This window comes from Panthera pardus, unplaced genomic scaffold (assembly GCF_024362965.1).
Source record: "Panthera pardus isolate Hobbes unplaced genomic scaffold, ASM2436296v1 HiC_scaffold_12, whole genome shotgun sequence".
NCBI lineage: Eukaryota > Metazoa > Chordata > Mammalia > Carnivora > Felidae > Panthera > Panthera pardus.
Window position 1 is genome coordinate 3859041 of NW_026526677.1, and position 11862 is coordinate 3870902.

General features: G+C 62.0%; 1 protein-coding gene across 1 annotated transcript; it reads left to right on the top strand.

Moving 5' to 3' along the window:
* Positions 1 to 9273: 9273 nt before the first annotated feature.
* Positions 9274 to 11054, top strand: FGF4 (fibroblast growth factor 4). The gene is made up of 3 exons (XM_019415371.2): positions 9274 to 9613; positions 10150 to 10253; positions 10765 to 11054. Exons 1-3 carry the CDS (start codon positions 9274 to 9276, stop codon positions 10939 to 10941), a joined length of 621 nt encoding a protein of 206 aa, XP_019270916.2. The 3' UTR covers positions 10942 to 11054.
* The last annotated feature ends 808 nt before the right edge of the window (positions 11055 to 11862 follow it).

Sequence of the window (11862 nt, forward strand, 5' to 3'; positions counted from 1 at the left end):
TGGCAACAAACAGGCGGCAGAGGCAGAACAGGGCCTCTTGTCACCGAGGCCAGAGGCTGAGGAGTGGCCCTCGGGTACCTCGACGGCCAGCGCCCCGGCCTCAGCCGCGGAATCTCCACCCCCCCCGCCCCCCTGCCTCCCGGGAGACAATCAGAGGCCTGATCCTTCAGGACCGTCCTCCCGCTGTTACCCATTTTACAGATGGGAGCACGAGGGTCAGGACCCACGCAAGCCAGAGTGAGGGGTGCAGCCGGGCAGTGCGGACGGCCCCCCAGGAGGCGGGAGTCTGGTGGCCTCGCCCTCGATGGCAGGGATCATGACAATGATGCTGAGTGGGGAGATCGTAGTTTCTCGCGTGCAGGTGATGCCTCCTGCTGTTCCCTGAGCCCCGGAGGGGGCGGAAGAGGGGGTGGGGGATCCCTTGTTTTTCCAGTCGGGGGCGAGGGGGGGGGCTCGGCTTGGCACTCGTCACCCCAACCTGGGTAGGAGACTAAGGCTCAGCAGAGAGTTTATCTCGTCCGACGGGGGGGGGGGGACCCTAAAAGGAAGCCAGGGGCGACCGCAGAGGACACAACCAACGAGGTCGACCCTGCAGGAAAACAAGACACAGTCGACTCCGTGAGGGTTCGCTTTGTCCACACCGGTGGTAGTAGGGACTGATAAGACCGGGCTGGTGACAAGTGGGTGAGAAACGGGGCCCATGAGGCACGGTCCCCCTGCCTTTCGCTGAATCCTGCCCGGATGCAGTGCCTCCCCACGGTGGCTCTCACCGGGCCAAACACAGCCCTTTAAAGGGCCAGCCTGTGCCCCCCAGCCTGGCCAGGGCAGAGTGGTCACAGGGGAACCGAGTGCCCTGAGCCCTCTTCAGGAGTGCCTTGGCCGCCAGAGAGGCAGCAAGAGCCGGAGTCAGCGACCAGGGCGCTTTGGGGGCCTCCGTGCGTGGAGGGTGACAGCTGGCACAGGGAAGGGGACCGCGAGGCCCCGCTTGCCCAGGGGTGCCCCTTTGGTCCCAGGGCCACAATTAGGAGTCTCCTTTTTGTCTCAAGAGGCCACGGCTGGCCTTTCCTAAGGCCAGGCTGCGATGCCGTTGGACTTGAGAGGCCAGGCAAAGCTTCCCCGAAAGGTCAAGGTTGCAATGAGGTCAGGAAGGTGAGTAGAGGGCTAATTAGGCAAGGAGAGGGGGGGATGCCTCTTCGAAATGTCTCTGCCCCCTCCCGGAGGGCCACACCTGCAGCCCAAGCCCCCGTGTCCTCTGGCCCCTTGACTAAGAGGAACAGGTGACCCCCAGTCTGCCTCCCCCGGGCGGTCCCCACCCCGCTTCACAAAAGGCAGGCTAAGCTCTGCACTGGGAGGTGCCACAGCCTCAGGACAGCAAACGAACGAACAGGGACACCTCCTTCAGCTCCCCCTGACCCAGAAGCAGCCCCTACCGGGGTCAAGGGCAGCTGTAGGGACGGTGGGGCCCGCACCGGGGGGTTGTGGATGCAGACATCTTGGGGAGCGGAGGGCCCCAGGCATGCTGCTCTCACGCCGTGACCCGACCCCCAAATCCCACACGGATGACAAGGGTGCATCTCTCCTGCAAGGGAGGCCCGAGGTCAGCAGGCACCAGCTCGTGGCAGGGGTCTGGCCGTTTCTGTCTACTGTGGACACACTTGTCACCCGCCCCCTCGGTCAGAGCCACAAGTCAGACGCAGGGCATCCGCCCTTGACACACATCCTCCTCGCCTGTGTGAATTGGGAAACGGGTCGGGGGTCTCCCGGCTGCGATCCGACGCGGTCGTCTCGCCCCGAGGACCGCCCTGGCCAATCCGTCCAGCTGCGGGTTTCGCCACGTCAGGGGGACGAAGCCTGCAGGACCCAGGGTTGCAAAGAAATGTCCATACAGCACACGAGACGTCAGAAGGTTGTCATCACCCAGCAATGACTCCGCCCCGCCTGTCGCTTTGCTCCCCTGTATCGGGCTCAACGCCGTGCCCCCCCCCCCCTCCCCGGTCACAAAACAGCTGGCACCATTCAGCCTTCTTCCAAGGTCTTAGCAGAAAAGCCTTTGGAGGAACTGCCCAGAAGCTGAAACGCCGGATGCCGGTGACTGGTGAGAAATCCTTCGCGGACTCTGGAGGCTTCTGCGTCCTTACCGTTGACAAATTTTAGAAAGGGATCTAGTCCAGGTGTCAGTGGACAGAGTGGGGAAAACCACTTTGGGTGGTAAGTCGTGATTTTGAACGAACAGGTGTTCGAATCCCTGAGTGACTTCATGGTAACAGAGCACCCCCCCCACCCCCGCCCGTTCTGTGAATGAGGTTGGTATTATGTTCGCAGTATTTTGATCAACTACGTATTAATAATGTTTGTGATGGAAACAAAATCCAGAGCAAAAACGCTCACAAAATCATTTTTAAGACATTTCAATTCATAGGGGCACCTGGGGTGGGGGGCTCAGTCAGCTGAGCCTCTGACTCCTAATTTCGGCTCAGGTCATGATCTCACGGTTCGTGGGGTCGAGCCCTGTATTGGGCTCCGTGCTGACAGCTCAGAGCCTGCTTGGGATTGTCTCTCTCTCCCTGTCTCTGCCCCTCCCTGCCTCTCTCTCTGTCCGTCTGTCTCTCTCTCTCTCTCAAAATAAATAAAACATTTAAAAAAATGTCAAATTCATAGAAATCTCTTGGTTCCAGAGAATCATGATAAGGTGATCAAAAAAGATTTTCAAGGTTAAAGTTACCTTAAATTCGGGTAAAACTGGTGGGGGGGCGTAGAGTGGAAACATAAATGCAAAGAAAATGGTAAGGATTTACGATTTTTGGCTGTTGGAGTAAAGTTGTTCACATGTTTTTTAAAATAAAAGATGAAACCTATCAAGTCCTTATGGTTCTTAGACTCCACTGGATACACTTAAAAGAGCAGTGGAAGAATTTTATTTAAAAATGTCAATATTGGGGCGCCTGGGTGGCTCAGTTGGTTAAGCGTCCAACTTTGGCTCAGGTCACGATCTCATGTTCCGTGAGTTCAAGCCCCGCGTCGGGCTCTGTGCTGACAGCTCAGAGCCTGGAGCCTGTTTCAGATTCTGTGTCTCCCTCTCTCTGACCCTCCCCCATTCATGCTCTGTCTCTCTCTGTCTCAAAAATAAATAAATGTTAAAAAAAAAATTTTTAAAAAATGTCAATATTTAGGGACGCCTGGGTGGCTCTGTCAGTTAAGCGTCTGACCTCGGCTCAGGTCACGATCTCACAGTTCGTGGGTTCGAGCCCCGCGTCGGGCTCTGTGCTGACAGTGTGGAGCCTACTTGGGTTTCTCTCTCTGTCCCTCCCTGCCTCTCTCTCTCTCAAAATAAATAAACTTAAAAAAAAGTCAATATTTAGAATACACTAGAGACGTTCTTTGCAATCCTTCCTGATACATTTTGGATTTCAACCTGATAAAGTGCAAACAGGTGGCTCACTCACACGCCAGGATGTGCCCTGCTGAGGATGGGGCCAGACGAGAAAGGGGGCTGGGGGTTCCCTGGCCCCCTCCCCAGGGAGGGTCCCTCCCCTGACCTCCTGCCTCAGAGAACGCAGGGCCCCCCAGCCCCTCCCCAAGGGATGATAGGGACGGTCCCATTTCCTTCAGTCGTCCCAGATACCTGAGCAGGTGGGCACCGTTGTAGACCCAGCTTTGCAGGAAAAGCAACAGAGGCTCGGAGGGTGTGACTTACCCAAGGCCACACAGCCCCTAGGGGAGGAGCCGGCATCTGGCCCCCGCCTGTCTGTCTCCAAGTCCCCACCATAGCCCATCAGCCCCACTGGGTCAGTGCTGCTCCTTGATTTGTGGCCTATGACGGAATCTTCTGCAAGATGCATGAACTGGGCCAGGTGATACCTTGGGGTTTTTCTTGGCTTTGCCGTCCCAGGGAGAAGTAAAGGGAAAAGACCCATCTGGGGCAGAGATGCCATACGCAGGCTGAGCATGTTGTCCAGAACTTTCCCTAGGCCCAGCAGGTCCATCCAGGGCATGGGGTGGGAAGGGAGAGGAGAAGGAAAGGAGGAGGAGGGCAGAGCCCAGTTGCCTGCGTTGAGGCTGACCTTTGAAATGACCTGTCTTTCACCCCACCTGCCCCAGGATGATCCTCTGAGGGCCCTGCAGGCTGCGGGTGAGAGGGACGGGGGTCCGGCTCCCTCCCACATGGGTGTTTCCCACGCCCTCTCATTGAACCTGGCTGATTCTCACGCCCACCCAAACAGGCAGACCCCTGGCATTGCTGGGAAGAGGGTGGCCTCATTGTCAGAGGTGCTGGGACACGTTGAGCCTAGGGACAGGGGAGCCAGCCCCGTCTCACCTCTGATGACACACACGTCCCAGCCTTCCTGGTGGTCAGCCCCCAGACCCCTGGGATGGGCACAGCGCTGTGAACTAGAACCCTGGCCTGGTCCACAGGTCTGCCCACCTCTGGGCCTTTGCCCCGCTATCCGCTGTGCCTGAAGCTCCCCACCCTTCCCTTGACCAGCCCCTTCTCACCCTGCAGGTGTTGGTGGAAATGTCCCCATCCCGACGGCCTGCTCACTCTCCACTGAGCCTGCCCTCGCGTGTGTCCCAGAGGACACCCCACGACCCCCGAGCGGCAGCCTCCTGCTGGCTCTCTGGTTTGGGGGCTCTCCTTCCCCAAGATGTAGGTTCCGCGGGTCCGCGGCTATCTGACTTGGGCAGGGAGACAGAATGCCAGAGTGGACAGACCCCTGAGTGAGCCCTGGGTGACCCTTTCCTTCTCTGGCCTCCCACTGTCCACTGTGGAACAGGAGGATCATACTCAGCACCCCTGAGTGGGTCCCTCCTGGCTCCGACTGTCTGATCTGAAATATGAGAAGGGCCTGGTAGGGAGCGGGGGCACTGACGGTGTTCTGTGACTTTCCGCGGTTGTGACGTCAATGCCTGGAGCTTCATCCCCACTCTGGAGCTCACAAAAGATTTCCCCAACGTGGTCTGGATCCCTAACGTCTGCGTGGAGCAGACACGGCTGGGACCATGAGCTCTGCTTCCCAAAAGAGGAAACTGAGGCAGGGATCAGGGTGGCTGGGAGCTTGGGCTTTGGTGTCCAACACCTCAAGGGCTTGAGTCCTGGCTCTGCTATTTGTCAGCCTTGTGACTGGAGTGATGATAAGCTCGGCCCGCCTTCCCTGCTGTGGGATAAGAGGCAGAGGAGCAGACCCGCCAGGCCTGGCCCGGGCTGGCCTCTGACAGCACCCAATAAATGTCCCGGCCACAGCTTTTATCTGGACAGGTGCTCAGGTTCGAGGTCTGGTTATGCATCTAATTCTCATTCACTCCGCAAGTGTGTGAAGGTAGATCCTGGGCTCTAAGAGAACTGCCCATAGTTATGTGGTGTGTGGGTTTGGGGGGGGGGACAGTCAGGACTTGTGCCGGGCCCCTGGCTCCCCAGCCAAGTGCTCCAGCAGGGCAGCAACGTCTGAAGTCGGCGTGGCCTGCCTGGTCTAAGTGCTAAACACACATCCTCCCATTTAAATCTCCCAGACGTTGTCGGACATGAGAACAAGGATTCCTCAGCTTACAGATATGGAAACCGAGGTATGGTTCATCCAGTTCTCCCAGGCCTGGGTATCTGATATGTACTTGGATGTACGTACCTGGGTATCTGCATGGTGAACCGATTTACTGATTTCTGGTTGGAGAAACTGTCCCTGCATCTGTCACTCTCACCTGGCTGGGTCAGCTTCCAGGTCAAAGAGAACCCAGAAGAATAACAAGGGGGAGGAGAATCCAGTGGGCCCAGAGCCACCTCTGGGTGAGTTTCTGTCTACCCAAGACACCTCTGTGACACCTTGCAGGAAGGCCTTACCGTGAGGGCCAAGTGGAGAGCAGGAAGCTGGGCAGAGAAAACACGGGGAGCATTTGCTAAGTCCCTGCAGCCGGAGAGCCCCGTCTGGCTGAGCTGCCATCGCACTGCCCCGAGGACTTGGAATTTACATTGGCTTCTTTATTAGTAGTAGTATTAGGCCAAGTAAGGTCTTAACGGCTGGGCTGGTCGTTCTGAGAAGCCCTGTCACTCCTGGGAGAGGAAAAGCCCCATGTGATGATATGACATTGTGGGGTGCTTCGTAGGTTAGAAAAGGTCACGGTTAGGAGGGCTCGGCTCGGAGCCTTTGGTGGGTCCCTCGAGTCACTGGGGATGAAGCAACGTGCAGCGTCCTCGAGGATAAAGATGACCTTGTGCAAACTCCCACCAGCTATTGTGAGCCAGGCCCTGTCGGAACCCCAACAAGGATCTTGCCGCCATGGGGCTGAGTGTCTTAAGGTTGGCACCAACCCCTCCACGTAGCTGCTGATAAGCCCATTTTGCAAACGGAGACGCTGACCACGATGAGAAGTGAAACGGCCAATGTTCCGAGGCTAACGGGGACGGAGCAGGAGGCTGGGAGCCCAGAGCCTCCACAGGGCCCCACACGCTTCCTTGGCCCCCAGGTTCGTGGTACACGGGGGTCCCCGGGGTGTGAGTAGGGCCTGTTTCAAATCCTCAGGGGGGCTGGGTCTGGAAACATTCGCCACCTTGGTACCCTTATTCCTCCCGTCGATTAAAGGCGAAAACCCGGTGTGGAGCTTCCCGTGGGGGAGCCGGCAGCTGGATCCTGCTGCCCCTGCCACCGCCCTGCCCCGGGCACAGCGAGGGGTTGGGCGTCCCCCACTTGAACTGGAGGATCTGCAGGTGGGGAGGCTCCAGGCTGCCCTGAGCCAGGCAGCCATTCACGCACAGACACGTACTGAGCACCTACTGTGTGCCCGGCCCTGTTAAAGGCCCTGGGGGCACAGCTGGGAATAAGACACACCTGTGCCTGCTCCACGGACGTGACTAACGGAGGGTCAGCAAGCAAATGAGGGGACGTCCCGAGGGCTGGGAAGGAGCTCTGACAGAGGACAGCCTCGGTGGGGGACGGCCACCCGAAGGCCTCCCTAGTGATGGGAAAATCTGGGGACGGTCCTCCAGTGAGGAGGCTGGAGAGAAGCCCGAGGGGGCCAAGGGAGAGACTGCAGGAGACGGGGTGGGGGAGGGGGCGACGAGGGGCCTGGAAACACTAATGCTTCTCCTGCTGGCTGGTTCAATGTCACTGTGATCTGCCGGCCCCATTGACACCTGAGGAGGCCTGCACAGGTAAGGACGGCGAGTTCCCCGCTCCTGGCACCCCTGCCGGCTGTCGGCGAGTTCCCCGCTCCTGGCACCCCTGCCGGCTGTCGGTCCTTCCAAAGACTGTCACCAGGACCATCTACAATGTGCGCAGGTGGGCCAGGAGTTCTGGGGGACCAACCGGATGAACCAGCCGCTAAATTCCCTCGCCGAACTTTTCAGCAAACAGGAGGCACGGGATGGGAGCTCCCTGAGGGGGGTCCTGGGAAAACAGGACCACAGGCTGCCAAGACATCAGGGGGGCCACCTCCCCAGAAGGGCGCCCACCCCACCTTCCATGCTGCTTTGCAAATGGGGGGTCAGGGGGCATCCCGGAGACTGAGAAGGACTTTCGAAGGCTGCATGGACAGTCGGGGGGGGGTGGCACTGGGGGTGTCTCTCGGTCTCCTGCATTTGCACCCTGGCCAGAATGATCTTCTTGGCCCAGATCCGAAGTCTCATCTGGGGGGTCCCGGGTCCCCGCAGCAGCTCTGAGCTGACCAGCAGCCCTGGAGCCCTCCTGGGCCCCAGCCTGGGTGGGCGCTTCTCTGGCGGGCTGCAGGCCCGAGGGGAGCCCAGAGTCTCACGGGAGAGGCTGGAGTCCTGGCTCAGGTCCTGCTGAGCCCCCCACCCCCTTTCTGGGCTTTAGGATGGAGACTTCAAATCTCCCAGGTCCCATCCAGCGGGGTGTGGGAGCCCTACAGGGTTCAGAGGTTGGGTCGGAGGGCTCCCCTGGCAGGAATGGGGTAGGAGGTGCAGGAGGATGAAATGGCCTGAGGACATTTCTGGTCGCAGGAGCTGGTGGCAGCAGGGGCTGAGGGGGGCACTGACCCCCCCCCCCGGAGCTGTGGCTGGGCAGGACCTGCTGGGAGGTGGCGGCCCAGCTCCTCAGGTACCACAGAAAACAGGTATTTTCACACCGAGGTGAGCCAGCACCTAGAGCGTGGGGTGAGCCCCGCCCCCATCAGGGGGCGCAGCAGGAGTAGTGACAACAGATGCTGAGGGTGTCTCCAGAGGCTTGGCCTGGGTCCCCACTAGGTAGGGGGCTCCAGCTGTGGCACTTGACTATTTCTGTTGCAAATCAAAGGGCAGAGGGCGGCGAAAGTCCTGTCTGTCCCTGCGCCCTGCCACCTGTCCTGACGTGGTGCAGGATGTTCGCAGAGGGCGCAGGGCTGTGGCCTCTCCCGGCTACACCCTCCTCACTGCCTCTCCCCCTGCGTTCTCTTAGCAGCGCCCACCCGGAAGCACCCTGCTCCGGGGACGCCTCCACCCGGCTTATGCTGCCACGGCCCCCAGAGCGCGCGGGCGGCCAAACCAGAGTGGGGGGGGGAGGGCTGCTGGGACCGCTGGCTTCCTCCTTCCCTGGCTGGGCTCTCGCGTTGCTGAGTGCCCCCAAGCTACCCCCAAACCCAGGAGGGGCTGCAAGGTCCCAGCAAAGGAGCCGGGCTCCCGGGAGTCCCCGAGAAGCCAGGCGCCAAGAGTGGCTGCTGGGAATTGAGGGTGCCCGGGTTAGGGCGGCACTCAGAGAAGCTGCTCAGGCAGAGGCGGAGAGAAGGGGACGGGCGGGGACAAAGTGCGGGAGGCAAAACTTTGGCTGGAAGGCCGGAGTGGAGGAGACGCGAAGGGGCGGGCCAAACAGGTCGGCGAGCCGGCGAGGCCAGGGGCGGGGGCCGGGGACCCTCCAGGTGGCACCAGCGGCGCTCGTCCCGGCCGCCTCCCCTCCCCCAGCCCTGATTGGCAGGCGGCCTGCGACCGGCCGCGAGCGCCACAGCGCCCCGGGCGCCCGGGCGAACGCGATCGGCCCCCCGCGGGAGTAGGAGGGGGCGCCCGGCTATATATAGCGGCTCTGTCGCGGCCGGCCCAGCGCGCAGGGAGGCGCGCACCGCTCCGCAGGGTCCCAGCCCGGGCCGCGCGTCCCGCCCCGCCGCCCGCCCCTCCATGCAGCCCGGGTAGCTGCCTGCGCCCCGGGGGCCCCGTCGCTCGCCTCCCGCTCCTCCGTCGGCCGCGCACTCCCCGCCCGGGCCCGGCCGTGCGCTCCCGCCGGCCGCCACCGGCGCAGCTCGGCCCCGCGGCGTCCCGGGCGCACACGGCGCGACTGACGGACGCGCGGCCCGAGGGCTGGGATGGCGGGGCCCCGGGCGGCCGCGGCGGCGCTGCTCCCGGCGCTCCTGTTGGCCGTGCTGGCGCCCTGGGCGGGCCGAGGGGCCGCCGCCGCACCCACCGCCCCCAACGGCACGCTGGGGGCCGAGCTGGAGCGCCGCTGGGAGAGCCTGGTGGCGCGCTCGTTGGCGCGCCTGCCGGTGGCCTCGCAGCCCAAGGAGGCGGCCGTCCAGAGCGGCGCCGGCGACTACCTGCTGGGCATCAAGCGGCTGCGGCGCCTCTACTGCAACGTGGGCATCGGCTTCCACCTCCAGGTGCTCCCCGACGGCCGCATCGGCGGCGTGCACGCGGACACGAGCGACAGTGAGTGGGGCGGGGGCGGGGGCCGGGGCAGCACCTGCCCGCGGCTGTGGGAAACCGGGACCGGCTCGGGTCCCGGCCCCTCTGGCGCAGGGACACGAGCGCTCTCGGCCCCCCCGGAGTCGCCGCGCGGACTGCCGCTGCGCACCCGGGCGGCCGAGCCCCGCCTCCCCGCCCTCGGAAGCCCGGGCTCTGGGTGCCGAATTCCAGCGCCTGCGCCCGTGGGCACGGGACGAGCGGCGCAGCCACCGGCACCCGCGGGGGCCCGGGGAGCGCGTCCAGGTCGGGGACGGCGGGGCCGCCTGGGTCCTACCGTCCGGGGCTGGGCGCGGCCGCCGCGGGGGCCGGGCAGGGAGGCCAGCGAGTCCGCGCCGCGCCCGCTGGGCCCCGGAGGGGGGGTGGGGGGTGGGGGGGACCCTTGCATCCATCCGCACCCCAGAATGAGGGGCCCGGAGGCTCGCAGGCCGAGGAGGGGCGTCCGGGCCGGGAGGGGCGGGCCAGGGTCCCCTGCCCCGGAGTGACCGGCGCCCCGCCCCCAGGCCTGCTGGAGCTCTCGCCCGTGGAGCGGGGCGTGGTGAGCATCTTCGGAGTGGCCAGCCGGTTCTTCGTGGCCATGAACAGCAAGGGCAAGCTGTACGGCTCGGTGAGTACCGCAGGGGCCGGCCGAGCCCCAGGCTGGGGCCGCGGCGCCCGCAGGATCGCTCGAGACCTCTCCAGGCCGGCGGATGCCTGGATCATGGCGACTGTGGTGTGGGTCACAGGATGGCCACCGTCCCGGCCCCGAACGCAAGCGCCCTGAGGCAGTGCGGTGAACTGGGCCAGTGCGAACGAGGGGCAGAGCCCCAGGACGGGGAACCGGGAGATTTCTGCCATCCCTGAGTGGGCACCTCCTAGTCCCTCAAGAGATGCCCTCCGCAGCCCTTCTCTGTAGCGTCTCTGGCGGGTTCCAGCCCGCAGGACGCAGGACCGGAGCCTTTAGGGCAGGTGGCTGGGGCGCCAGCTGCTGCTGGGTTGGCCACATCTGTCCCCAGCTTCCCAGGAGACACCTCTCAGCCAGAGCAGGGCCGGGCCAGAAAGGAGCCCCTGACGAGTGGCCCTCAGGGTTCCCTGGCCGGGAGGTGGCCCCTCCTGACGCCGTCCCTTCTCCCTCCCAGCCCTTCTTCGCGGAAGAGTGCAAGTTCAAAGAGATCCTCCTTCCCAACAACTACAACGCGTACGAGAGCTACAGGTACCCGGGCACTTTCATCGCCCTGAGCAAGAACGGCAAGACGAAGAAGGGCAGTCGCGTGTCACCCGCCATGAAGGTCACCCACTTCCTGCCCAGGCTGTGACCCCCGGCCTCCTGCCCCGGTGTCTGGGCGCTCGGGGGCCTTTCTTCAGACGGACAGTTTAATGCGAGAGTAGGTGTAAGATATTTAAATTAATTATTTAAATGTGTATATATTGCCGCCAAATTATTTATGGTTCTGTGGGTGTGTCTTGTTTTTTTTTTTTTTTTTTGGAAAAAAAGACAAACAAAGCGAAACAAACAAAAAAAACCCAGCCCCGGGTTCTCTGGTAAGACGGTGAAGAGCCTGCCACTGGCATCATTTAACGTGTCAAAAAGTTGTCACAAGTGTGCTGCTACTCCTCTGTGTGTTTAAAAATGGTGACGTCGGCCACCGGCCTCAAGCCCGCTTTGCACGGTGCCCTGTACCATGGCTGTGAGCGTCCCTGCGTCTGCAAGGGCCTTCCTGGGGGCCCTGGAGCCAGCTAAGGACCCTCCCAGCCCCCGGCTCCGCTCCCGGCATCCTCCGGCGCCCCGCTCCTTTGGGCCCTGTCGCTGTCCGTCGGGGCGTATCGCCTTACTTGGGGTACAGAAACCGCACTGTGGGAGCGAGCCCTGCCGCTCTGTTTTTAGACCTGCCGAGACTGACCTTTGAACTTCCCTGCAGTCAATCTTCCTCCATCTCCCCGACGGGGGAGACTCTTAGACCACTCTGTAAACCCCCGTGCTCCTTTTTTGGATCAGCCACAACCCGCGTTGCTCTGTGGCCCCTGGGAAAGAGGCAGAAGGAAGCAATTTTGTAAATCCGACGGAAAGGAACCGACGTCCCCGCGGGAAGCTAGACGTGGGCAGACAGGTGTGAAAGACTACAGTTCGTGGTAGCAGGTACTTCTGGTAAGTCATAGAATATAGGGTTAAAAAAAAAAAAAAAGCACCAACCTGTGCTTGGGCAGCTTGGGGCTGAGAACTAGCTGTTGACTTTAGG